This window comes from Ascidia mentula, chromosome 5 (assembly GCF_947561715.1).
Source record: "Ascidia mentula chromosome 5, kaAscMent1.1, whole genome shotgun sequence".
Classification (NCBI taxonomy): Eukaryota; Metazoa; Chordata; class Ascidiacea; order Phlebobranchia; family Ascidiidae; genus Ascidia; species Ascidia mentula.
In genome coordinates this window covers 3,724,144-3,748,304 of record NC_138570.1, presented here as the reverse complement: position 1 = coordinate 3,748,304, position 24,161 = coordinate 3,724,144, and the positions used below count along the sequence as shown (strand labels likewise).

At 46.7% G+C, this 24,161-nt stretch overlaps 2 protein-coding genes across 2 annotated transcripts; one reads left to right on the top strand and one right to left on the bottom strand.

Moving 5' to 3' along the window:
• The first annotated feature begins 299 nt into the window (after positions 1-299).
• LOC145903584 (uncharacterized) lies at positions 300-3,718 on the top strand. The gene is made up of 7 exons (XM_082991679.1): positions 300-610; positions 1,083-1,186; positions 1,369-1,531; positions 2,098-2,325; positions 2,550-2,659; positions 3,052-3,214; positions 3,469-3,718. Exons 1-7 carry the CDS (start codon positions 310-312, stop codon positions 3,564-3,566), a joined length of 1,167 nt encoding a protein of 388 aa, XP_082847805.1. The 5' UTR covers positions 300-309; the 3' UTR covers positions 3,567-3,718.
• A 6,266-nt stretch (positions 3,719-9,984) lies between these two features.
• Positions 9,985-17,644, bottom strand: LOC145902738 (uncharacterized). The gene is made up of 3 exons (XM_082990835.1): positions 16,601-17,644; positions 14,228-14,334; positions 9,985-11,037 (listed from the first exon to the last, which is right to left on the bottom strand). Exons 1-3 carry the CDS (start codon positions 17,421-17,423, stop codon positions 10,588-10,590), a joined length of 1,380 nt encoding a protein of 459 aa, XP_082846961.1. The 5' UTR covers positions 17,424-17,644; the 3' UTR covers positions 9,985-10,587.
• Between the last annotated feature and the right edge of the window lie 6,517 nt (positions 17,645-24,161).

Genomic DNA, 24,161 nt, shown 5'->3' with positions numbered 1-24,161 from the left:
ATAAATAATTTGGGTCACATTATGAGGTTGTGTTTAACACTTGGTCCAGAAGTTGCGAAATATCCAATGCATATGCTAAAGGGGCTTGAAAATGCTTGTGCAATGCTGCAAACGAAATGGATTGTGCAATACTAGTGCAATGCTGCACACAAGACATTACGCAATACAAGTACATGGTTTCTCTGAGTATGTTACAGGCCCGTAATATGAACTTTGGAATCACAGGAAGCCATCACACAGCAATCAAGAAGCAAAATTATTTTCACAAATCACGCACCCCACACAGTTATCAAGTTTTAGAAAGCGAGCATGCGTTCGTACTTGCTATCATATTGTCTCGTCTTTATTGTGCAACTTCAGTTCTTCTGCAGCTTTTCGGAATACTCAACACGACCGCAGACTGCAGCAATACAAAGTACAACTTTGTTGCCAACTAACGTAACGGAATGGACTACAGCGACACCAATATCCTCTGCGTCGAACAGAGACAAATCTAAGTTGTCTGTCAACAGAGTCTTGCTGCGCAACCAAGGCCGCGGATTATTTTACCTGGCCGTTTACTCTGACGGAAAAATTCGAGGCGAAAGAAACAATTCACGCTCAAGATATGGTTAGTTCACAACGTAGGTCTATATAAGTTTCATACCTAAAGTCAGTGGCGAAAGTAAGTCGAAACGGTCCGGGACGCCATTCTGGTAAAAACAAATCTAGTCGGTACGCCGTTCCTGTAAGAATTCAACGACTAATGTGCCCCAAATAGTTATGATTAACTTAAATTTGGCAGATTTATTAACATATATAAGAAATGTCACATATACGAAAACACAATGGTTTTCTTTTGCCCGTTCATTCAATCGTTCCGGTAAGATTATTTTTTATTTCAACCTTGCCTAATTTGTTTTTTTGTTGTTGTCTGTTGTATAAGCCTTATTTAATAAATATATGAACCAACGCTGTTCACTTAAACATAACACAAATATATTGTAATTAAACAAACAAACAAACAACAAACAAACCAAACTACGAAGGATAATACAAACTAGTTTAATGGGCATATTTAAATCTTACTGATTTTAATTTAGCAATTCTCGACGTAATCAGAATTAAACCAGAGATTGTCGCGATCAAAGGGGTGGAATCTGATCTGTACATCTGTGTGAACAAAAGAAACCGAGTCAGAGGCTACGTAAGTATACAAGTGATTATACACAGCACACACTGCCCGTGAATACGCGTTCATCATAACTGTTCATAAGTGTTTCTATAAAGTTATCCCGTATTTGAAACAGTCTTAAAGTTACTTGTGTTCATAGGCCTACTGGTAGATGCTGGCCTTAAGTCTTTACCATGGAGTATTTGTATTTTTAGAAATACTACTCGCCAGAAAAGTGCAATTATAAAGAGATTTCGTACGGGCGTAGGAGCATTTATTACAAACCTTTTGCGTGCGAACGCTGTTATCTCCGCATCAAACCAAATGGAAAAATTGGACGGATCACCGGTCGCACGGTGTGGTTTCTACAGACATATGGCAAGTCCATGTTATAAGTATACCAGGTTTTGCAACGAAACTGTTTTAAATCCGCTATTAATGTTTACAATCACGAAATTAAGGACAAACTTTTCCATATTGTGTCGCACGCTTTGCGTATTAAAAAGAACCTTTATGATTAAATTATTATGTTCCTGAGACTCCAAAAGTAGTAAAGGGCGATCAGTGCCATAAACTAGTTTCGCCTCCTGGCATCCTCAGTTTCTGTAGAAATAAATAAAATAGCAAAAAAAAATAAAAATAAAAAAATCACAACAAAAAAAAACAAAACTGTCGCTGATCGTCTTTTACTCCTTTTGGTGTCTCAGGAATATAATTTTTTGATTCATAAAGACATGATCCGCCGGTCACCGACCTGCACGGGCTGATTCCTGTATTAATTTTTAACAAATTTTCTTAACTTTATATGATTAAATTACGAAATGTGCCGCATTAGTCTGATGTCCATGAATTGAATTATTCTGGTTTTTGACACTCTTACACTGACTTTATGATTACTTTATGGTAAATTCGTTTACATTCGGTAATGATTACGTGGTTTTAAGAGCGGTTCAGCGAAGAGGACGTTCCTGGAGGAGAAGGGAAGTCGTACACTTGGGATGCGGAACAACTTCTCGTGACGAGGCCAACCATCGCGCCTCCAAAACCAGTGGACTTTGTAAAAATATCGAAAATAGTGACTTTGCGCAACAACGGACGCGGCAAGTTTTACCTCGCTGTTTATCCGAACGGGACAGTTCGAGGCGAAGCAAGCGGCTCTCAATCCAATTACTGTGAGAATAACAACAGATTATAGTATCCGTAGTTCCATGATCCTATATACCTTGCATTTATATATAATCGATATAACCAAGAAACAGGCTGGGCGGTTGGGAAAGCCTACCTCGAATATGTAAAATCTACACTGTATCAGAAGTGCTTCCTACATGTGAGAAATCAAAGGCCCGGAATAACTTCTGTCGTGTGTTGTATTTTGTTGACTATTTTTTTCCCGCAGCTATCTTCAACGTCAGCAGCGCCGGTGAACGGAACAGCATTGTGACAATCAGAGGAATAGTATCCGGGCGATTCGTTTGCGTTAACCAGAGGAATCGTGTAAAAGGATTCGTAAGGGAACGCGGGCATTTTTTTAAAACTCTAAACTCCCAACTGTTGTAATTACGGCCGAATATTCCGGTAACGATGGGTTTGTAAAAATGTTGCAAAACAAATTTACTCGGATTCAAATCCGAATAATTCCGTCTATGATTATTGGCCAAATCCGAATATTACTGACATCATAACCGCGATTATTTCGCTAAGTTATCGACACTTTAAAAACAAAAAGGAATTTCGCTGGAATCGAAAATTATTATTTTCGCGGAGTCGGAATCGAATAATTTCACGCGACTCTACAACCCTGTTTGGGTTACAAAGTAAAATAAAAGAGAAGAATTTTAATTTCTGAACTACACGTCATGTAGTCAAGTCACTTTGGTCAAAGTTCTGACGATTTGTAGACATTCTACAAGGAGACGAGGTGCGACTATAAAGAATTCATGTACACCGAAAGAAGCATTTTTTACAAATCACTGGCGTGCGATCGCTGCTACCTCCGCATCAAGTCGAACGCCAAAGTGGGGTGGATAGGTGGCAGCAGAGAGCTGTTCCTTCAAACTTACGGTGAGCGATATTCCGTGGCGATTGGCGGGTAATTGGCAACATTGGTCAAGTGCCCGACTCATATACCAAGAAGTAAACCTGATCGGGATTCGTGCCCAGGACATCCTGGGTTTAAATCCCGGTGGGGTCAAAAAAAATAAAAAAAAGATATTCCGTAGTGTGTGATAGTGTAATTTAAACTCTCAGATCTTGGTTAATTATACTAGTTAAGCTTGAGAAATATAACTTGAGCGCCAAATGCTTTTGTTATGCAGAAAGCTTTACGCAAGGAGATCCTCCTAACAATCTGACAGCACAACCAGTAGTGACCACTTACAATCAATCTGGGCTAACAACTGATAGTGTGGCATGAGGAAACCATCCGTATATGTATGTGTACCATTCGTTACTACACGCCCCTATAATGGAACTTTCGTTGTAGCATGATTACATTCACATTTATTTACACTGTGGCCTTGTGGCGGTTTGCACCAAAACATACCGGAAAACATGCAGCCAAATAGCCATGGTGTACTTCTTTGTATTATCAATAAAATTATTACTCTCATGAATTTCAAGTAGTCATAAACGCGTTCTACCAAAGAGAATGATTCTGAATCCAAGATTTCAGTCCTTGCGCATTCACACCATCATATAGCAAAACTATCACCTCCCAGCACTAACTTAAATGCGTAACGATCATAAATTTAATAAAGCTATAAATTTAAACTTTATCCCTTAAACCAGATTAGAATCGGTTTTCGAATCTATTCATTGAGCTCGCACACCGCAGGGTCGATTTACGGATCGCTGCCATCAACGTCTCCCATAATTTTCCAGGAAAACTGCTTCTTTTTAACAATGCTGAGGGTATAAAAAATCAGTTGATGCCATCGACGTACTTTTCCCAAAAGGAGTAAAAGAATTGGGCACTGATGATTGCTTTATTCCTTGTTCTCACGCGCCTTGCCAAGAACAGACCATTAGCACTTAAAACAACGCGAACTAAATGCGGTTTAGTTTGGCCTCAATTCAAGAAACTTTTCTGTTTCGTGTCAAAGTTGCGGTTTCTTGGGCCTGGCGATGAAGGAGGTGGAAACCTGTGGTTTGTAATCGCCAATAAATCAAACTATTGGAAGACACAGATTGAAGCCGCGAATTGTTTCTCTTTTGTGAGGTTTGGGAACCGAGGACTGGCGAAGTGAGGGCTTAAAAATCTTAATACGATTTTCGCGATTTGTGGTTTGAGGTCTCACACTAAGATATTGCGGACGGCGAGTAAGACATTTCACAAGAACAGTTTGGTTAGATGGCATTTCCTTGCCAAATGTTATGTGTGTTTTTTTGTCATAGGCAATGAAACAAACGGTAAATGAATAGAAATTTTTTTAGAAAAAAAAAGTATTTATCGTTCAACTTGTCCTTGTTTCAGTCCACAACGCACAAACAGACACTGCCAAGATACTTTTACACCAGGTCACAAAGTTTTTTCCAAACTTGATTCACATATAAGCCTATGTAACATAGAAATCTGTGCGAATATTAAAGCTACAATTTCGTGTAGTATTTCAACTGTTATTTATAAACAAAAATAACAGGCGGTGGCCCTGTTCACGCCTAATCATTAAAATTCGCACAGATTTCTGTTTTACACATAATTATATGTGGATCAAGTTTGGAAAAAACTTTGTGACCCGGTGTAGTAGTATTTTCACTGCCAAGAAGGGACAAACAAGCTTTCATCTTCTGACTTTTGCAACCGGAACAACGCAGGCAAACAAACACTGTACCTCGCGCAAGAACTAAATTTGGCACGCCATATAAAGTGACTAACTATCCAGAACGGCAAGTGAACAATCGTCCGCTCGGGGTCGCTGGAGAGGGAAATCGTTTTAACAGGGCGTGTGCTTGTAGACAAAGGCTACGTCACTGTGTTGTACTTTGTTTCGATCAAAGTCTATTGCCCCTGGACTTGAAAAAGACAGCTAAAAGAACATCTTGCTTTATCTCTTTATTTAAACTTCAATCGTGGAAAAACGGTAAGCGGTTTTGAAGAACATACAACCTGCCTCTCCGCAGGTCTAAAGCGGTTTGTGAGCTCTTGTAAATTTGACCTCAACACACAACGCCTACACGAACTTCAAGTTATTTCGGTCCAGCCTGAAACTCTTCGTGGGAAAGTCCCTGTTTACGTTATAGGTTTTACGTCCCGCAGGGAGTAGCCAGAATTTCGCGCTTTGGTGTTGAATTACACAACCCTTTGGTATTTTGTTAGATATAAGCGGGACGGTTGCTCCATAACAGAGACTCAAATCTTTCGGTTTTTCAACCCCCATTATTGGTGGTCCATACTTTCATCATGATTCCTTGGTGGCGTATTTGTCCAAAATTACGTTTGCCTATCCCATATGGGGAAGCGACCTGTAGTTTAAGAAGTCCTACTCTATAACACTTCACGTTTATGTGCCCCTCCATCCTGGGTTAAACATAGCAGTAATATCAACATATCGTGGAAACCCCTGTGTAATATTATGGACAGAAAAGTGTTTTTGCTTCGTTTTTTAAAACCTGGGCTGTGGGATGATTGCAGTCTGAGTCACACAATTGCCTTGAGACTCTTCCAGATCCTATGATTATTGGTGACCATGGCAATTAAAAGGCCACTGGGGTTCATTGAAATTAACAACTTCTCGCCCTAGTCTTGTAATTCACCGCTTCAGGCAGGTCTGACAAAACAACGGTGCCGGGTTCCTGGAAAAGCAATATGTTGTCTTGCTCGACCCGTCGTGCTGACCACGGCAATTTAAGTATTACCTGGCGGGAGTACACGGCCTAAAGGTGGGCAGAAGGACAAGGATTTGTCCCAGCAGGTGGCTATTAGTTCACTTTAATCCATTGTCGCTTTTCTTAGCCCTCCACGTTTGAGCTTGTTTAGGCGAGCCGGGCGGTTTTGCAGCAAAAGCACCCGCGCTTATTTTAAAACAGCTCCAAAAAACGGATTCACGACGCATCCGGCTGAGTGTGCATCTTTTTCGAGATGGTTTACGTAGACTAAAGGTGCGTGCTGATGGGCGTTGCCCTGTCAAACGCGTGTGACACTTAACATTAGGCCGAAACTCCACTCAAGCGTTCCTGACAAAGCTGAGAGGCTTTTGATGAATGCGGTTTGCGCTATCGCTTTGTGCTGAAAGGTAATAGTTGTATGGTAAGAGGGATTCGTAACACAAGCCGCGCTCTCAAGTTCACGTGCTGTAGCAACTGTTGTAAAAACGTGGTCACTCTGTTCAAGAGATTCATTTAATAATCATGACACTGTACATAGACTGTGGCGCAGCTTTTGCGTGTTTACAACAAAGCGCTATAATGTCCAATTTGTGACCAGTCATAACAAAAATTAGAAACAATTTTGTAAACTACATGATGTAGAAATTGAATTGAAGTGAAAAGTTCACACCTCGGAAGTTACCTGGTCATGAACCTGATGATGGAAAATATTTGGTATGAAGTAACAACGTATCAGTCCACTAACGCCCCCCAAAAACATCCACAACGCGTTTGCTCGGATGGGCGAGGCCAACCTTTTGTCAATACCCGCTTCACATATTTAATCCAGGCTGGAATCCCAGCAAAACACAAACGTGTCCATCGTCTCGAGAAGCTGAGCAATCGAATCGCCTCAGTTATGCCGTGAGCACCTGTTGCCCTATATAGCGAAGGATTTTGAAAAAGTGACTGATCCCCACTTTTTATTGGCGCCATTTATTACAGTCCCGGTGGTCCGGCGGGTGCGACGCCACAAACGTGTGAACTATGCGCTGTCGCATGAGAACCAACAAAAATAACGCGTCCTTATTTGCGCCTGCGAGTTAATTAAAGCACTAATACTCAGTCTATACGACGCCGTGACGGGTCAAGAAAGGGATAGGTCCGAGCCCTTTCTTGGCTTCCACAGGTTAAACGAACTCCCTGTGCAGCCATAGGGCGCCAGTGGGTTGCACGTTTAAGATGGCTTCAGAATGTTACGTCAATATGAATTCTGCAGGAAATTGTCAACTAAATAAATGTCAGGCTTTAAATAAGGAAACGAAACGCCGAGAAAAACAGAGTTTGATTTCTTGTGGAGTAACACACACGACCTTTGGCAGTAAAAGCACAATCCTGCAAAAGGCATGAGGGCACTTAGAGGCGGAAACACGCCGCAATAGGGGGCTGCAAAGTGTTTTTCCGCCGCCAGCACGCATCGTTAGTTTCGGTATTCGCGTATGTGTGGCCCCCGAGCAGGTTGACAAACGAAATTACGGCACAATCCACACCCCAACCTTTCCCACTAAGCAACAAGCACGCCGACCTGGAGCACTGCACTGTACTGCCCACGTCACTCAACACCCCTGTTCACTCTACGGGGGCGTTCAAAGCTCCACAAGCCCCTCTCATGGCCCCGCGACCCACGTTTATCCATCCACGGGCTGGAGGTGGGTCTATCTGTCGGCGCCTGGGCGATGTATTATTACCCAGGGTCAGTTCTCGTAACACCTGCTTTCGGGTAAAACACCTGTTATTTAGTTGTGTTTTTTTGGTGAACAACGAGAGCAATGACAACGTTCAGATTTAATTTGGGCGGCCCATGTCAAAAGGCTGCGACATCGTCAGCCCTTATTGTGGCCACGCAGAATCGTTTGATGCCCAGGGTCTGACTGCCGCTACATGGATCATCGTGTAGTTCACTTTTGAAGCGGCGTGGCAAACAAACCGCCAGCCAACCTCACTGAAAGTGGCCATAGGCGGTTATAGCAGCATGATAAACTGCGGCGAACCGCGTGTCCTCTGAGGGTCGTGGGGAAAGTGTTATATAACTTATAGTCCCCAATTTCAGAAAGCGCGTTATTTCGTTTGCTTTGAACTTTAAAAACGTTTTGAGGCAACTTTTGTTAGCCCATTATGCTGTCGTTGCCGTTTTCAGGAAAAGCACCTCGTGATCTTTGTTGCTTTCTGATGTCATACCAAAACTTGTAAAGTCAGCAAAGGAATGTTGCGCAATGCAAAATGGCTCGAATTTTTTTTGGAAATAGGCCGTCGGGCACATTTTTTATCGTCAGAAGAAAGGTCATTAAAAAATAAAAAAAAATTATATTGCTCCATTCCACAACAACACAAAGTTTGGTCATGAAATTGATTTTGTTATCTTCTACTCTACAATCATAGGCGTCGATTTGGGGGTGACTGGGGTGACATGTCACCCCTCACAAACAAACAGGGGTGACAACGCATGCATTATCACCCCTGGATTTCGTTTAAATTATAAATTATTGTCAGAAAAAACACATACTTTATACTAAGCGTTAAGCTAGTTTCAAACGACCTGTATTATCACCGTCACAATCATGACAAACACAAGTGTCTCGTGGATTGTTATGTAACAAAGTGACACGAAACAGAATTTAAGTTGTTTGCCGATGTTTGGGGCGATACGACTGACGAAATGTTTTTTGCGTGTTTCCAAAACCTGGTAAAGTCACCCTTAATATTTTACAAAACGTTAAAAAATCGACGCCGATGTCTACAATGATGGTCTTTTTTGCTTCAAGATAATATTTTCGTATAATAATATACTCAGCTTATTTCAATTTAAATAGCATTTGTTGTGGTGCAGATGATAATTGCCGAATCACACTCGCCGAAAACAGCTTCGCCACGCCCAAGTGGGCTGGGCTAGAGCAGATGAGTCACAAATCTGTATCATAGAAACCACAAAAAAAGATGCAAATCATTGTGCGTGCAACGTTTCTGTTTGCACCGTACTTGTGCAGGCCACTGATTGGATTTGCTTCTGGAGATCTGACAGCGGCAAGAGGGGACCAGACGCTTTCCCGGCGACGCCCGTTGTTCCCTTCATACATTTGATTTCTTGCAATCAACCTGCATGTCGTTGTGAGCTTGTCCACCGGACACGTTCAAGCGTTCCCAGGGTGCCATTTTGCGCGGCACAATAGGCTTAGTGGCCTGTGACAGTGACCACATGATTACGCCGACGCTGCTCAATCTAAGTTGCGGTGAAAATTCGACTTTGCCATCGGCCACAACCGGTTTTAATGCTCAGGCCACCTGGGTACTGCACAGGAGTTGGTGGTAAACGATTTGTAATGATTTTCTGACTCAAATGGGCATCGGTTACAGCTGTTGAGAATCAAAGGCCATTTGGTATAATATATACTGCGAATTGGCCAATTACATTTGCTTCCATAGGAAGAACAGATTAATTTTTTAGTATTATTGTTAATCTATGCTTGGAATCGTCCCCCATTTCCAGCAAGTTAAATCAGCCATCTTTTTTAATTTAAGACAAAATCATTGACGTGTTGAAAATCGTCAGCGTTTCACGAAATCTGAGACTAAGAAGGTCATCGCTAGTTCAAACAGTTTTAGGTATGCGATAATTGAACAACTTTCTATCTGGACAAAGTATGAAACTTTAGACAATGAGCGATTTTTAAGCTGACGGTCATGAACCAGTAAACCCAAATGGAAATTTATTTGGAGCTGGATCGTGTGGTTTAATTTTGATCTCCAAGTAAATATGAAATTATATATATGACAAAATGTCCTGAATTTCTGTTTCTAACTGCCTGGCACAACACTATAACCAAGCAAGATCCCGGGTTATCTGAAACAAACAGTTCCCCTCCAAGTTTCCGACCATAAAATAAGTTCGTTTCATGTATTCTGAATAAACGAAGGCGCAATAAATAATAAAACCACAGCGACTTTACAAAAAGCAGAACAAGGAACTCGGTCTGAAACTTGAGCGTTGTCGGTCGACGAAAAAAAACAGTCGAAGCTGAAATGATCGCCAAAAAGCGTTGAAAAATGCAGCTTGCTCACTGCAAAAAGACCGAACACACGAAAAGGACGTTTTTGTGCTTTGAGTGCCAAGACCAGTATGCAAGGTGGGAATGTCACGTGGAGAGCGCAAAAATAAATATAACGACAACGGGGATGAGAAGAAGTAAAAAGACGCTACAGTGAAGGAAACGAGCCAGCGTCGGAAACGTTTGTCAGCAGCGACAGTCGATAAAGAATATACTTTCTTTGTATCGGTAACAAAATAAATATCGGCGGGGTTGCGGGCATCCGAATCCCGCTAACCCGCTTGTTTCGCACCATTCTATTTCAGTTCACTGCATCAGTCGCATCAAGCGACTTAGCTGTGGTTCTCCATATTAATGTACAAACACCAATTTTCGTGTTGCCGCGCCACACCACGTCGCAGCGCGGCCATTGGTTGGATTTGCAGTCACGTGTCGCCTACCCATAGTGCACCACTCGGGCTGCGAAGTCAACTTGTTGTCTTGATCTCGGGGTCTTGGCCGTGGCTTAGGCCCAAGCCTTAGGGGCCATCAGCGACGCACTAATTCCTTTTGGGGACGTTTCCCACCGGCTTGCTGTCGCCCGTTGGAGTGGCCTCTGGCGGGCTTGCCCCCCACCGCGCCTGTCTTCCCGTTCCGTCTTCGTCCGTTTGGGCGCTTTTTGGTGTCGCGTGTCGTTGCGCCCGTTGGCACTTTCGAGGGCGCGGACGGGGAACCGAACGAGTAGGTGGGGCTCGGAAGGTGCCCGGTCACTTGTACTGTGAGTTCGGCCGGGGTGTAGGCGGGCGCCTCGTCGGCGAAACGAGGCAAGAAGTGCGTCTTGGGGCAATTGGGATTCTGGCGTCTGATCTTGGGCACGCGGCCGTTGCGCTTCATGCTCAGGTAGCAGTTATCACACTTTTTGGTCATAGACTGGTAAGTGTTCTGGTTGTTTGGGAGAATCCGTTCGGTGAAGTTGCACTGCTTGGATCGGTAGCGTTTCTGAGAAAAAAAAGGCAACCTGTTAATACTGGGAACAGCTTGTACCTCGTTGTTATGAAAGGTTGAACAGTAATGGGAACTGGGTTTGTCGCCTCAAGAATTGGAATGTCGACTATTTTGTTTTGCTTTAAGAATTTCCTATCCTTAAGAGGGTGGCGCGGGATTCTTTAATTGTGCGCACGCGAGTTCAAGTGTGTGGACCATGGGGTGACTTGTGGCGGCATGCGTTCGGTGCAGAATTTCAGCCAACACGTGCCCATCCGACAATCGCCTTTATTCGTATGCGATTATCCACTGTATACAGGGGTTAAAAGTGCGGCCAGGTACCTTAGCGTCCGGCCAGCAAGCCCCGATCCTTTGTCATTCGCGCCCGCGATTTTGTAACGCGACACCTGGATCGCCTTGTGTCTGGTAAAGCAACAAAACCGCCCGTCATACGAAAACATGTGGTTTAACAAGGTTTTGTTCCCCCTAACCCCTACGCCAGTAGTGCTCCAAGGCGAAGCCCGTCATTTTTGACTGGCTTGACTGCGTATAAATGGGCGGAACCTGAAGTGGGGTCCGAAGGGGACAGCTTTGATATTCGCCGATCTCTGGGTGCCAGCAAGGTGCGCGCACAGCTGATGTTTATCTCGGCCCAGGGCAGCATTCCGTACGCGCCTAGGGCCCGGACCCCCTAATTCGTGTGCGCTTTCACAAGATTTCGCGTCCATTTCGTTGAGGCGATATGAATCTTTCTCGCGTGACACGACATCGCAGCCTAAATAAACAGGCTCTTATGCTAGTAGTGGTTATCGTCGGGGCCGACCTAAGGTTCGGGTTGGATCCATTATTCCAAACCGGTTGAGGTTCTTGGAGGCCCTGCACCGAGACCCCTTCATCGCTGGGGTAACTGGACACCTTAGCTCCAGACGCTTTATCCCGACCCCAGGGGTAAATATAGAACTAAGAAATTCGAACCTCAGTCATTCAAATTAACTTGGGCCCGAAGAAATTAGACCATTGTTTTGGAGGTTCTCCCATATAAGCTGTAAGACTGTCGCAAAAGGTATCGCTTGTTTCAGGAACTTGACAGCATTAGCCCGCGTTTATTGTATGTTGCCTCGCAAAACGATTCGCCTTCAATGCTATTTGCTTTCCCGCTATCAAAGGCCCCGTGCCGCATTTCCTCCTTTGTCCCTGTCGCGGAATCCGCGTGTTGCGCGGCACAATGTCGCGTGTCGTGCCCCGACACGTAGCCTCGGCACTTGCGTCGCGCTCCGGGTGTCCGGGCATTCTCCGCTCGCGTTCTCACGCTGCTAGTGACGTCAGAAAATCATTGTAACGCGCACGGGCGCATCGTGTTATGGTGTTGTTTCACTCGGCCTCGTCCTAATGGGGCGTGTAGAAGCAACAGACTCCGCGCAGTAAACCAAACCTCGATGACCAGGGAGAATGCGATCTCCGCATTTTCGGCGCGTTTTAATTCGATTGCAAAAGAAGCGGTGCCAGAGCCTTGATGTGTGCTTTAATTGAACCGCGCCCATTGCAATGGCGTGGTCAGGCGAGCCGTCATTATAACACGTCGACGTGGGACTCGCAGCCGTAATAATCATCACTTCCTCGAACAACATGCCTCGGAATAGGGGACGGCCGCCGGTTCCCAGCACTTTGCTGTTGCCCTGCCCATTGCAACGCGTCTAATGGCGGCCTACCGGTTTGGAGGCGTTCAAACGCTTTGAGCGAGGCTGAAAGCGGCGACGGAGCGTCCCGCGTTAATTAGTAGGAAGGCAGTGTCGGCCATTGAGCAAAGTGGCAGCTCGCGAACGAAATTAGCGTTGATCAAGGGTTACCAACATCAGTCCCCCTCTGCCCGTCAAGCCGAGCAGGTCTTGGAGGCCCAGGTCAAAACGGATGCTCGGCCCTTGTTGAGTGGCAAAACGCTCCGTCGAGTAATTGCTCAAGTGCGGGCAGATGTCCAAGCTTTCGCTTACGAGACATAGCGCGGTTTTGCTTCGTGTGGATGCCTGCATTGTTAAGTCCAACCGTGGCTGTGTTGTAACCATGCCCGCGACGAGTTTGTGTTCACCAAGGTCAAATAGATTCGGTCCCAAAGTACACTAATATATTTTGGTCGCGTGCCGTCACTGTGTGTTTGCCCAACTGTTGTATGGCGGACGGCGGAGATACTGTAACGGGGACCATTGTCTCGAATTCGCCGCAAGTATTTTCGCCTTTACGGTCAGGCGCGAAATCGCGGGCTTCCGGGGGCAAACTCAAGATCTTGTTACTTTAGCGGATGCTTCGGGCGCGCGCCAAAGTGTGGCCCTTGCGTCAGTCGCCTATTGAAAGCGAACCGAAGTTTACTTAGCCTATCCCGGTCTTACCGGCTTAACCCTTTACTTGTGTGTGTGTTTTCTTGAGGAAAATTTCGAGAAGTCCCGCGATCGCCTCCGTGCAGGAGCGAGGCGTTGAATCCGGAAGAGCGGTCGTACGATTAACGGCGCGGTCATTAGCGCGCGTCGTAAGAATAGCGCTGTGGTCATTAGCCAACTAAATGACCGACGATTATTCGCCATTATTCGCTTTCGCGTTCAACCCCTGGTTTCCGTGTCAGGTCCCGAGCAACTGGAATGACGCACAATTGCACCTAATTGACGCCGGGGGTCCGCGGCCTCCGATGGACAACCGGTTCCCAGTTCGCTGAAATTTCCTTGTTTATTTTAATGGCAATTTTCGGGCTAAAACGCCAAACGGGACACGTGATCATATTTGTATATTCTCAGAAGCGGGTGACTTTCAAAGCCGGGGATGGCTCGAGGCGGCGGTAAACCCAGTCAATAGCAAAGTTTTTGTAAAGTTTGGACAGTGTTTCCCAAACGATAATTGTCGTTTTATTGATAGATTACTTTAGAAGTTTCGAAAATCATGTATTACGATTTGCGCAGATTTAAGTGCCAGCAAAACATTTACCAAATTCATTTACAAAATTTTTGGGGGAAAACACTGGCAAAGATAACACTTGCAGCTTGCACTGGTCTTTCCGAACAAGTTGGAAACCTTCCAAACCGGTCGGATTTGACAATCGCCTTCCGGTAGGAATTGCCCTTGTTGCTATCGAAAGCAACAGTGCGGAAAGTGGGGACCCGTGCAAACTGCATGGGCTATAAATACGTACGGGGAGAATTACGCATTCGACAACATCTCTCACCTTTGCTTTGACCTTCCCACGCTTGTTCACGCAAATGTAGCGACCGGTGGCTGCGCCCTTGATTGTCACCACGCCACGCTGCTTGACGCTCTGAATTTCCAGGATCGCTGCGAAAGGAAAGATGGCAGAATTAAACATCGGTCCAGGTTTAATTGTCACAATGTGAATATGACCAGTTTTCGGTGTTTCGAATTCAAATCACTGCTTTAAGTGCCCGGGTAATATGCAAAGATGTGTGACTATCCCGACAAAGAGGCGTAATTCACAGCTGTAAGCGGGGGCAGAACACAAGCAGTGTTTCCATAATATTGCCTAAATCGGCGGGCGCGGCGATTGTTATTTCCATGATCGCTTTGTCCGCTAACAATCACTGGTGTGTGAACGTGCCACCATTAGCTGCATGGATTCGATGTGGAAATATCAGAACACGGTAATTACGGCGGTGTTATCGGAGTGGTCGCGGATGAAATTATTGCACGCGCCCAGACCTCTAAACATGGCCGAGGTCGCTTTCAGCCGAGCCGCGAGATTGATTTCTCCAAATCCGCACCGCTGCTAAGTGCCTAATCCGCATCACGAACATAGTGTAATTATACACGCCAGTGCATTATGACATACTGTTTTTTTTTCTGTTGTGCGGTGCGGACGAATGACAACGGTACTTTCCGAGATATGAACACGCCTATATACTACATTGCCCACGGCCAGGTATAACCTCGATCAACGTTGGGAAACTTTTCTTGTGGTCAAACCGCAAAACCCAGCAAACAAAACCACGTCTCGATATATTTGTTCGACCCCGGTAACGGGCCGTGCCGTGTCCGCACGGGCAGAGGCTGTCGGCGCTAGGAACCGTACTCCGACGTGACTGGATGCGTCGTGCACCAGTACCAGGCAAGTCTACCATTCGGGCCCACGCAAGACCTGACATTGAGCGACTTTTGTTGCAGAGTTCCTGCAATCTCGTTGCAAATCTGTAGCAAAACCGCACCCCAAATGGCACCCAAGGGCAAACGGTTTCCTCTCAGATAAACCTACAGGACTATTTGCGAGCATCTCGTTGCGAGATTGACGCGCGACCGTGAAAGCTCATTCGATGTCTCGAAGAGACTCCCGCGTCTAGTGATCGACGCCACTCCACAAAAGGAAGTGGAAAATCGATTTTCAATCAAGCGCAAGGCGGTTTGTCAAAATTTTACTGCGCGTCCGCCGCATCGGGCCAAGTTCGCGGTGGTTTACAGTCTGGCACTTCGACGGCCACCTGCGGTTCACGACGCGACTGAGGGAGCTGGAAAGAGGGGCACCGATGACTAACCACTGAGTTTCGGTACAAGCTGCACGTGCGGGGCCGACCAAGCTTTCCGAAATCGAGCCGAGCGAGCAATCGGAAAAGGTTTTGTTAGAAACAACCACAGCCGGCCGTGGTTTGGGACAGGCAACGTAAACCAATGGCGACCTGTTGACCCTTAAGATTGTTCAGCAGCCGAAGCCCGTGTTGACACGAAACTCCAAAAGCGCCGGAATTTGGCGAGCCTAATTTCGTCCTGTCACACGATACACGATATGACGGAAATCGATTCTGTTGCCGTCAACACAATGGCAACACTCGCTCGCTTGCGGCAGCGTTCGCTGCAAAAGGCCGACTAACAGGAAATAGCGTCCGTGGATTAGAGGGTCGCGTTTGTGGGAATAATGGATTTATGGATTAGAACGTGGCGAGCCGCGGTTTTGTATCCCCGTTGCCAGCGGACGTAGGGAGCCCTGGCAAATACACCGCAGCGTAAGGGTGGAAGTTTGTATCTCGCGGCTACGTATCCAGGATGGCAGGAAAGGCCGCGGACGGAGTTTGTTTCCTCACGTATCCATAAACCCAACGTCGCGCGACAACCGGGACGCGTGCCACGGGAAAAGCAAACAAACCACCTTTGCCGATGCTCTGAACTCTCTTATCGAACTAAACATGCCAAAAGCGAGGGTCTGCGTGGGCGCAGTTTGATTGGCGTCTGGCCGGAAAGTCCAAGGGTAAACGGCTCAAGGGCCCACCTCCTTGCGAAGATTTCCCAGGGTCGGGGACGGTTGATGTTTTAATTGTGGCGAATCATTTGACAAGTGATGGCCACCAAGGTGTATCTCTGCCAGCGCGCGACGGCGGGCCAAATAGTGCGCCTTATTGGTTAAACACTCGATTGAGGCCGTGTTATCGCGCGGCTTTTGATCGCTCGGACGGCTGGTGTGACAGTATATCGACTGGCTCACTTCGCAAATATATGCCATCACTTTCCTATCATCTTCGAAAGTCGCCTTTAGCCGTTTGTGCGTTTTGATTGGACGCGAAAAACATACGTGTTTGTGAAAGAATGGCGCAACACTTACTGTATTTCGACTGATTGTGGCTTGGCTCCCCCACGACTTTGCCATTCGGCAATACGGCAAGATGGTACGACCTTCCTTCCTTCTGATACAGGCGTTGTCGTCGCGGCGAGTTGTTGCCATGTCGACTTCTAGATTTGTGGTGGCTCTTGTTATTTAGGATCTCCTCTTCGGCCTGCTTGCTCAAGATATCGTTTTTCTTCTTCTTGGGCCTCTTCGATTTTTTGCCTTTCCTTTTGCCTCCCTTCTTGCCGCCTTTCTGCTTGCGTCCTTTTCCCTTCGTACCTGCCGACCTTCGTGATTTTAGTTGTATCTTGTCCTCCTCATCTACAAAAGCCGAAGCGTCAAAAACGGCCGGTTCCGGTCTCCTCGCCGCCAGCATGTGGTTTTCTTGGGACGACGTGTTATTGGAGGGGGCGTCCAGTTCGGGCGCAACGTCAAGGTCAGTCGAGTGGGTGCGGCTTGCTTTAGTTGGGGCAGTTTCGGCGGTCCTGGCGAGGCAAAACAACACAAAGACAAGGAGAAAGGCAAGAAACTGGGATTTGCTGATGCTTGTTGCAATAGATCGGAAAACATTCGCGTTCGTCACCGGGGTTTGTTGCAATAAATCGTCCCTAACGTTGCAACTCCTTCTCAAAGTAGAGTTCGTATTAAGGAGGGTGGTTTTCTGTTGGACATTCGTCGAAGAAGTTGAAGACTGGGAGGTCGTGGGCACGTCGGATCCCCGCCTTCTGGTGTCTCTTGTCCGTCCTTTGTTAATGTTGGTTATTGCACAGCAGGAAAGCTGATTTGTCGAGTCGCGTACTGCAATTCGTAGGGCTTCCATCGTCGTGTCTTTTTAAACCCTTCCCAATAATGCGCAGGGAAGAATGATTGCACAATTTTATAAAGGCTGCGATGAATAATCCAGGTCACAGATCTCTTCCAGCAATTGTGTCGACTTGGCTGCAAGGTGTCTTACGATTCCCCTGTCCGTTGCAAATCGCCTACTTTATTTGAGTCAAAGGTTAGCAAATACACTAGAACAACTCTTGAGCAGGAACGTCGTTGTCTGCAAACACAATAGAAAAATATTTGGTAAATATGCACCGGCTACTTGAAACTTATTATCTGAAGCGCCTCGGCTTGTCTAAACCACTTATGTGTAACTGGCTTGCTGGGAGCTCTCTCTCGCCGAATGAAGCGCACTCGTCTATAATCCACTTGACGGCACGTGCCTCTGCGAGGCCGTTGCAAAGACATCGGGTCTCCGCAGCAGAGTACCGCCGCCCGCCGAGCTCCCTAATCCGGCCAATTAATCGGCAGTCCTGTGAGTTAGCGGGATACGATCCCAACGAAAAGGGAGCATAGACAAATATCCGCAAATGACCACCAACGGCGCGGAGACGTTCAGGGCTGGACACGCCGACGATGTTTGTATTGACCACGCGCGCGTCCGCTAGCCTCTACAGTTACCTGCTGCGACCCTGTCCATTGTCTGCCTCGACCTGCGACCCTGGCCGTCGACCTGTCCCACCGCCCCGCACTAAACACAGGGACACCGAAGAATACCTTACAAGACTTGTATACAACACTGTCCGACCAAATCACGGCAGACCCGATAACTTGACAGACGCAACTTGGTTTGCAGATCCTCAGCGCGATGACAAGGGGGCTGCGACCCTTTGGCTCCGCGCCGCCCGCGAGTCGGCAAGATTTTGGAAGCGCAAGGCCCAGAGCGGGTTTATATATAGCTGCTCTCTGCGACTTCCCGGGCTGGCCGCGATTGTCGGTGGAGACGAGAGCGCGACCTGTCATTATAGGACATGAATTAGTCGGTTTTACAAACACCCGAGAGCGCTCTCTTCTACACTCCTTGTGGCGGTGGCGGCGGCAGTGCGAGAAAGGCGAACATCGAGACCAATTTTTTATATTCTGTTTTGCTTAATTGCACAGCGCCGCAACCGCAGCTTACCTACGGGCTCACAACGTGTCGAAGCCAAGTCACGACAGACCTTTCCGACGCGTGTGCTAACCACCTTGAGTTATGGTCGATCAATAAAAGAGACAATGTGTAATTTGGGGAGCGCTTGTTGCGCAAACGCGGCGGAATTAGCAACCGCAACGAGTCAATAATAAGACCAGAGAGGAAAACAAAATGCGTCCACTCGACACGTTTTGACAACGTGTATTAAGGCTTGATCGAAAGGCCGCTGCCTTGACGTGCCAATTTCGCTCATTTTAGCACCTGACTTAATTTCTTTCTGTAGTTTGTGCGTGAATGGCAAAGCAGAAAACCTATGGAATTAATGGGGTAATTACGCTCTTGTATGAGAATATGCTTTAAAAAACGTACCCCTTCGACATTGAAATGTCACTACGTAATTGAATGTTTTTTTATTAAGGCACGAGTTGCATGCGTGTAACCTAACATGGCTATTAGGTTATACGGACTGAAATAAACTCTAAAGGTCTCTAATGCGTTGTTCTAACGTCATTCTACACCGGCGGTTTACCAAGGCGTGATTAATTTTAATTAATTTACACACACTGGAACACCCATTTTCAAGATTTCGCTCATCAACAAAAAAAAGTCTCAACAGCCCAAAGGAAGTCCTCGAGTTCTCTAAAAAAATTGGAAAGGAAAATCGCACTTCGTTTCTTCCAGATCGCGACAAAGCGACTCTAGAACTTTAATTAGCGTCTTGCGTTACCCAGAGTCGCGAAAATCACTCACGTTCGAGAACAACCCGGCGAAATCCGAAATCGCAAGGCCCTGTTTGGCACGCCCCGTCGGCGTCAGACGGCCGCGGGACCTTGCCAACGGAAACTAACCGTATAGCTTACCAATTAAACACATCGGCACACAATGGAAAAATCGCTTAGGCTTTAATTGCATTCTTCAACGTGCAAGGGTAGAGCGAAATTTCTGCAGGTTCCCTTTACGGGGGTAGTCCCGTGACGCCAGTTACCCGCACTTGTACAAACATTTACCTACGGTGCTTCGAAAAACGGGGTGAACACAAGACAAACAAACATGCATTTTCCCCAGGTCTCATGTGACCAAGGTCCCTGGAATGCGCCGCCGCTCAAATTGCTCAGTCCGCAGCCAGTTGGGCCGCTTGTCGCCCTGCGCACTCGGCCCCAAGGCCCGCTTCAGGGGTACCAAACGACCGGTTGTCTGGTATGCCCATTGCGGCCCACCTGACCGTGCCAGGGGTGCCCATTGAGAGGCGTCAAGCGGGCCACGTAATTCGCAGGCTCGACGGCAACACTTTTCACGCTGCCAGCAAAGGGTTGCGTTGAGGATACTGTTTGAAGGGCTACGGGTCCATGACGCCATCGGAACCTCGCTCCTTTGCTGCCTCAGACGGTACTTCGGGTGCGCTTGGAACGCCGCCGGGCAACGCCATGTTTAGAAACGCGATATTCCTATGCCCTCAACACTTGTTCTAATGTCCTTTTTTGGCGAGCAGTAAATTTCGCCAAAATGTCAAAAAAATTATCAGCAACGCACGACAGAAAAGTATCACACTAAATGAATAGAACTACATTGTTTTGGTACCTCCCAACTTATTTATAACCATACACTTATAAACAAACAAAGATACTTTTCGAAAAGCGCCCAATTTTAAAAGGAACACAACAACACCGCCACATTGATAGCTCATCACGTGTTACATGGTCTAAATAACTTACCAAGTATGCCAGTCGCACGTCACGTACCAAAGCTCATCAAACACTCGAGCAACTAAATGCAACCTTCACTTCTGCACGCTAGGCTAGGCAGCGAGCCAGTATGGAGGCTCGGTGATGGATTGCAGAGCAAACATGTCGCATAACAACAACTGTAACAATTGACGGCCACATCAAACGAAGAAGCTGGCAGTGACTTCGCGGCGAACATGGCGCCCTCCAGCGTCTAACACCCGTTGCACTTGTTCGACTTTATACTTGCACATATATTTGAGTCTACTTGTTGGTTAGTTTTCTTCAATGTGGTACGTTTCCATAGTCTTATTTCATGCGTTAGCTTGGTAGCACCAGTTCTCTTCAATAAATTCTGGCAGTTTCTGGAAGTTACAGCACAAACCAACGAAGGATGCAAGACAATAACTTTGCGGACGTAACTCACCTGTTTCGTGTATAGTCACCAGTCATGTACGCTGGAATCCATAAACCAGAAGAAATTCAGTCAATGCTAGCTGCAGATCACAGGATAAGAAGATTGTAAATACGATTCTCGGAAGCCAAGCAGACAACCAAGCACGCCAGCTATTCCGTCAAAACAACGTAAAAGCAACAGGTTTCACAGATTTCGGGCCCGGTACACCGGGCGGACGGAGCCGTCCGTTTACGGGGCCGCAAATCCGTCAACGTGGACATGTGTTGTGGTCCCTTTGTTGCGCCGACCAACATGTCGCCCACGCTGAGGGCAGGCCGTTGGCAGAGCAATGCTTTGGCACAGGGCGCCCACACAACGAGATACGGAATTTCCACATGTGTTGTAAGAGTGGTTTGCTAGGCAACGGCAATCTTGGGTTAGTAGATACGGCATTTGTTTTTATGGGAAACGATCTTACTCATTTCAATTCTACCAGCACTTTGCTGCACAGTTGGTAAATAAATGTTTGCGCACGTTGGCAATTCATTGGCAAACAAAAATAAGGTCAGCAACCAGCAAAAATGGTCTTTGCCTGAAAACATCTTTAACGCAACTATCTTGGTCGTCACCACTTCAATGAGGTTCTAGTAGGCTTAAACCTGTTTATAGGATGTGCCAATGACTTTAAAGACTAGCTTGTCCAAGTATAACTGAGGGTCGACAGGGCAAAGAGCACGTACCCGTCGATTCTCGAGTGCCTGTCTGTCGCTTGTTATTACAAACTGGTCACGATATAGTATCTTTCACTAAGTAACGCTAATCGACAAATATCACTTGGTCTTTGACAGAAAAATACGTATTAATCAGACAGATCACTACAATTTTCTGCTCTTTTGGCGAGCCTGACCATTATCACTAACTAATTCAGATTCGATACCACGTAGACGACAAGCTTTAAGCGGTCCGATAAAAAATATCGGAAGAGGCGAGAAGAATTTCCCCGTTAAAACGGACAGATACAGGAGACTACAAACAACATAACCCTGCCATTGTTGTCTGATTGTAGCACAGTGTTATTGATGCTAACAAACATATACTCCGCCCACGCCATAGCTCGGCTGAATACCTTAGACATACCTCGATGACATTTGTAATTTCTACCTCCGCCCTCAAACACGATATCGGTAACGTGCATACGTAACCGCGCCCCTGTTTTTCGACATTGCGTGCCCGGCTGTCAAAAAAACGGAGTCAATTTCTAATGAGTGAAACCAAGTGGTTGTGAGAGACTGCGCACAGTGAACACTGGCAAGTTCAAAAACCGCATGCAAACACAATACGCCGGTTCGACAACACCATTCTGCGCCGGCAAGCATTACACACGCAAGCTGTTATTCCTCTGTTTAGTCGCGTGCGCTCACAGCACTTGTCGTCCGGTCATGCAGGTAACTGTGTCTATTTGCATTTCGTAATATTTGCCAGAAGCTTAGGGGAAGGGTAGGCGGGGAAGGCCAAAATTAGATGCGTCGAATGTATATAGTCGGGCTTAAAACAAAGCGACGTCACTGTCCAAAGTGCACCGCGCGTCTATCGTCGCGACACAAACATTTTGGATGCTTCGTTGTGCGCGTCTTGATCCCGCGTCCGAGGTGCGGTTAAATATAGACAGAAAACGACATTTTGTTTGCGTTTTATTCCCGTGTTCACAGTTTCGATCGGGTGGACTTAAAATGAATTACTCGCTTTTTGTTAGACATTGCCAAGTGCACGGAAATTGAAACCAATATTTCCATGCAGACATTCGCAATGAAGGTGAATGGAAGATAAGTGCGTGCAGCATTTTGTATGTTCTGGAAACGAAGGTTTTCACAAATCTAACACCACGAGAGAATGCGTGGAAGTTGATCATTTCCTTCGCGGCAACATCCGCTGCTTGGCGCGGGCCATTTAACCACACGTGCCAGGCGTCGAATGCCAATTGCGATCGACCCCAATTTGCTGTCTCCCTGTCGACAATTAGGCGCAGGTTGTGAGCTAGACAATACCGTTCGCGCGCCCTTCGCGATTCTGCTTACTCATCATCATTTTGCACAGAGATGCTGCAACTTATCGCGGGCACCCGGGCGTTGTGGGCCATTTATCCGGATAAATCTTTGCAAATTGCCGTCGCGGATGGGCCTCTGACGTGGGCCCGGGCCACGGCGGTCTGTGTTAAGCTCCCGGCGCGGTGGCAATTAGGTTTATCGGCTGACAACTTTCCTTTGCGCGCAAGCAGAAAGGCGCTGGTTTAATTTTTGCCAATTACCCGCTGCACACTGGCAATCGTGAACCACAAAGCACCGCCTTGTGCTCGCTGGGCAAGGGGCGTTCACGCCTTTGCGCGCTGAATTACACGCGGAGCGATAACAATTATACCAGAGTCGATACGCGACTCACGCCCGCTTTTCGCTAGCTGACGGACGCGGAGACAGCATAAGACGAGCTGTAGCCGACCGACAAATCGCAATCGGAAGTGTTTGTGCGTCTCGCTGGTGAGCGGCGAGAAGGCAGTGGAGGAACATAAAGGAAACCTCCGAAATTGACCCCAGGCTGGCAATCGGCAAGCCGACACTTTACCACTCGACTAATAGCCAAGATAGACAACATTAAAGCGCGCGGTCACCTGGTGAGTTAAGTGCTCGCGACGCAATATGGTCACCTTGCAACGCAATTTATCTCAAAATTGTGGACTGATTTCTCTCTCTGATGTGGAACCTTCGACAGAACCTACTTGCTTCCAAAATATACGGTGAACTCCCTTGTTGGGGATGTCCCTAGATCCCACATCTCCCTTTGGCAGTTCCTTCCCAAAAATATTTTGCTCTCTTTGCATCAGAAAATACAATACAATTGAAACGAACCAAAAACACAAAGTCCAAATTTCAAATTTATTCCTCCTTCTAATAATTTTCGCCTGTAAGTTGCAAAGTGCGCAAACTCCGCGCACCTTTACCTCAGCAACGAAAGACAAGAGCACGTGCTCCTGTTCCCCGGAAAGCGGAAAAGTTTGGAAGGCTTAATAAAAAAAACAGTCATTCGCTCCGAGTCGAGCGTGGGATGCGAAAATTCGCTGCGTTGGCTCTGAGCAAATAAACGCATGCATGGGGGACAGCGGTGCATTGCACCGAGTGCTCATAAAATGAAGGCAGTTAGCGGGAAAGCATAAAGAGCGCGGAAGCCGCGTTCTCATTGCAAGATGTAGTGGTTCAGGTTTGAAGAACGCCACGGGTGCCGGGGCCTTTTTGTTGTTGTGGCTTTACGAGCAACATTGGGCTTCGGTCGCTTGCAGGAAACACAATGCATGGAGGTAGACGTGAGGGTATGGGTTACGGGAACGGACAACGCCCACCGCACGCCCATTAAACGTCGGCGAGTTCTGAGCGCATCAGCGGGTGGCAGTCGTAAAACTATCGAAAAAATTCTTTCGTGGGTCGGGTTTCG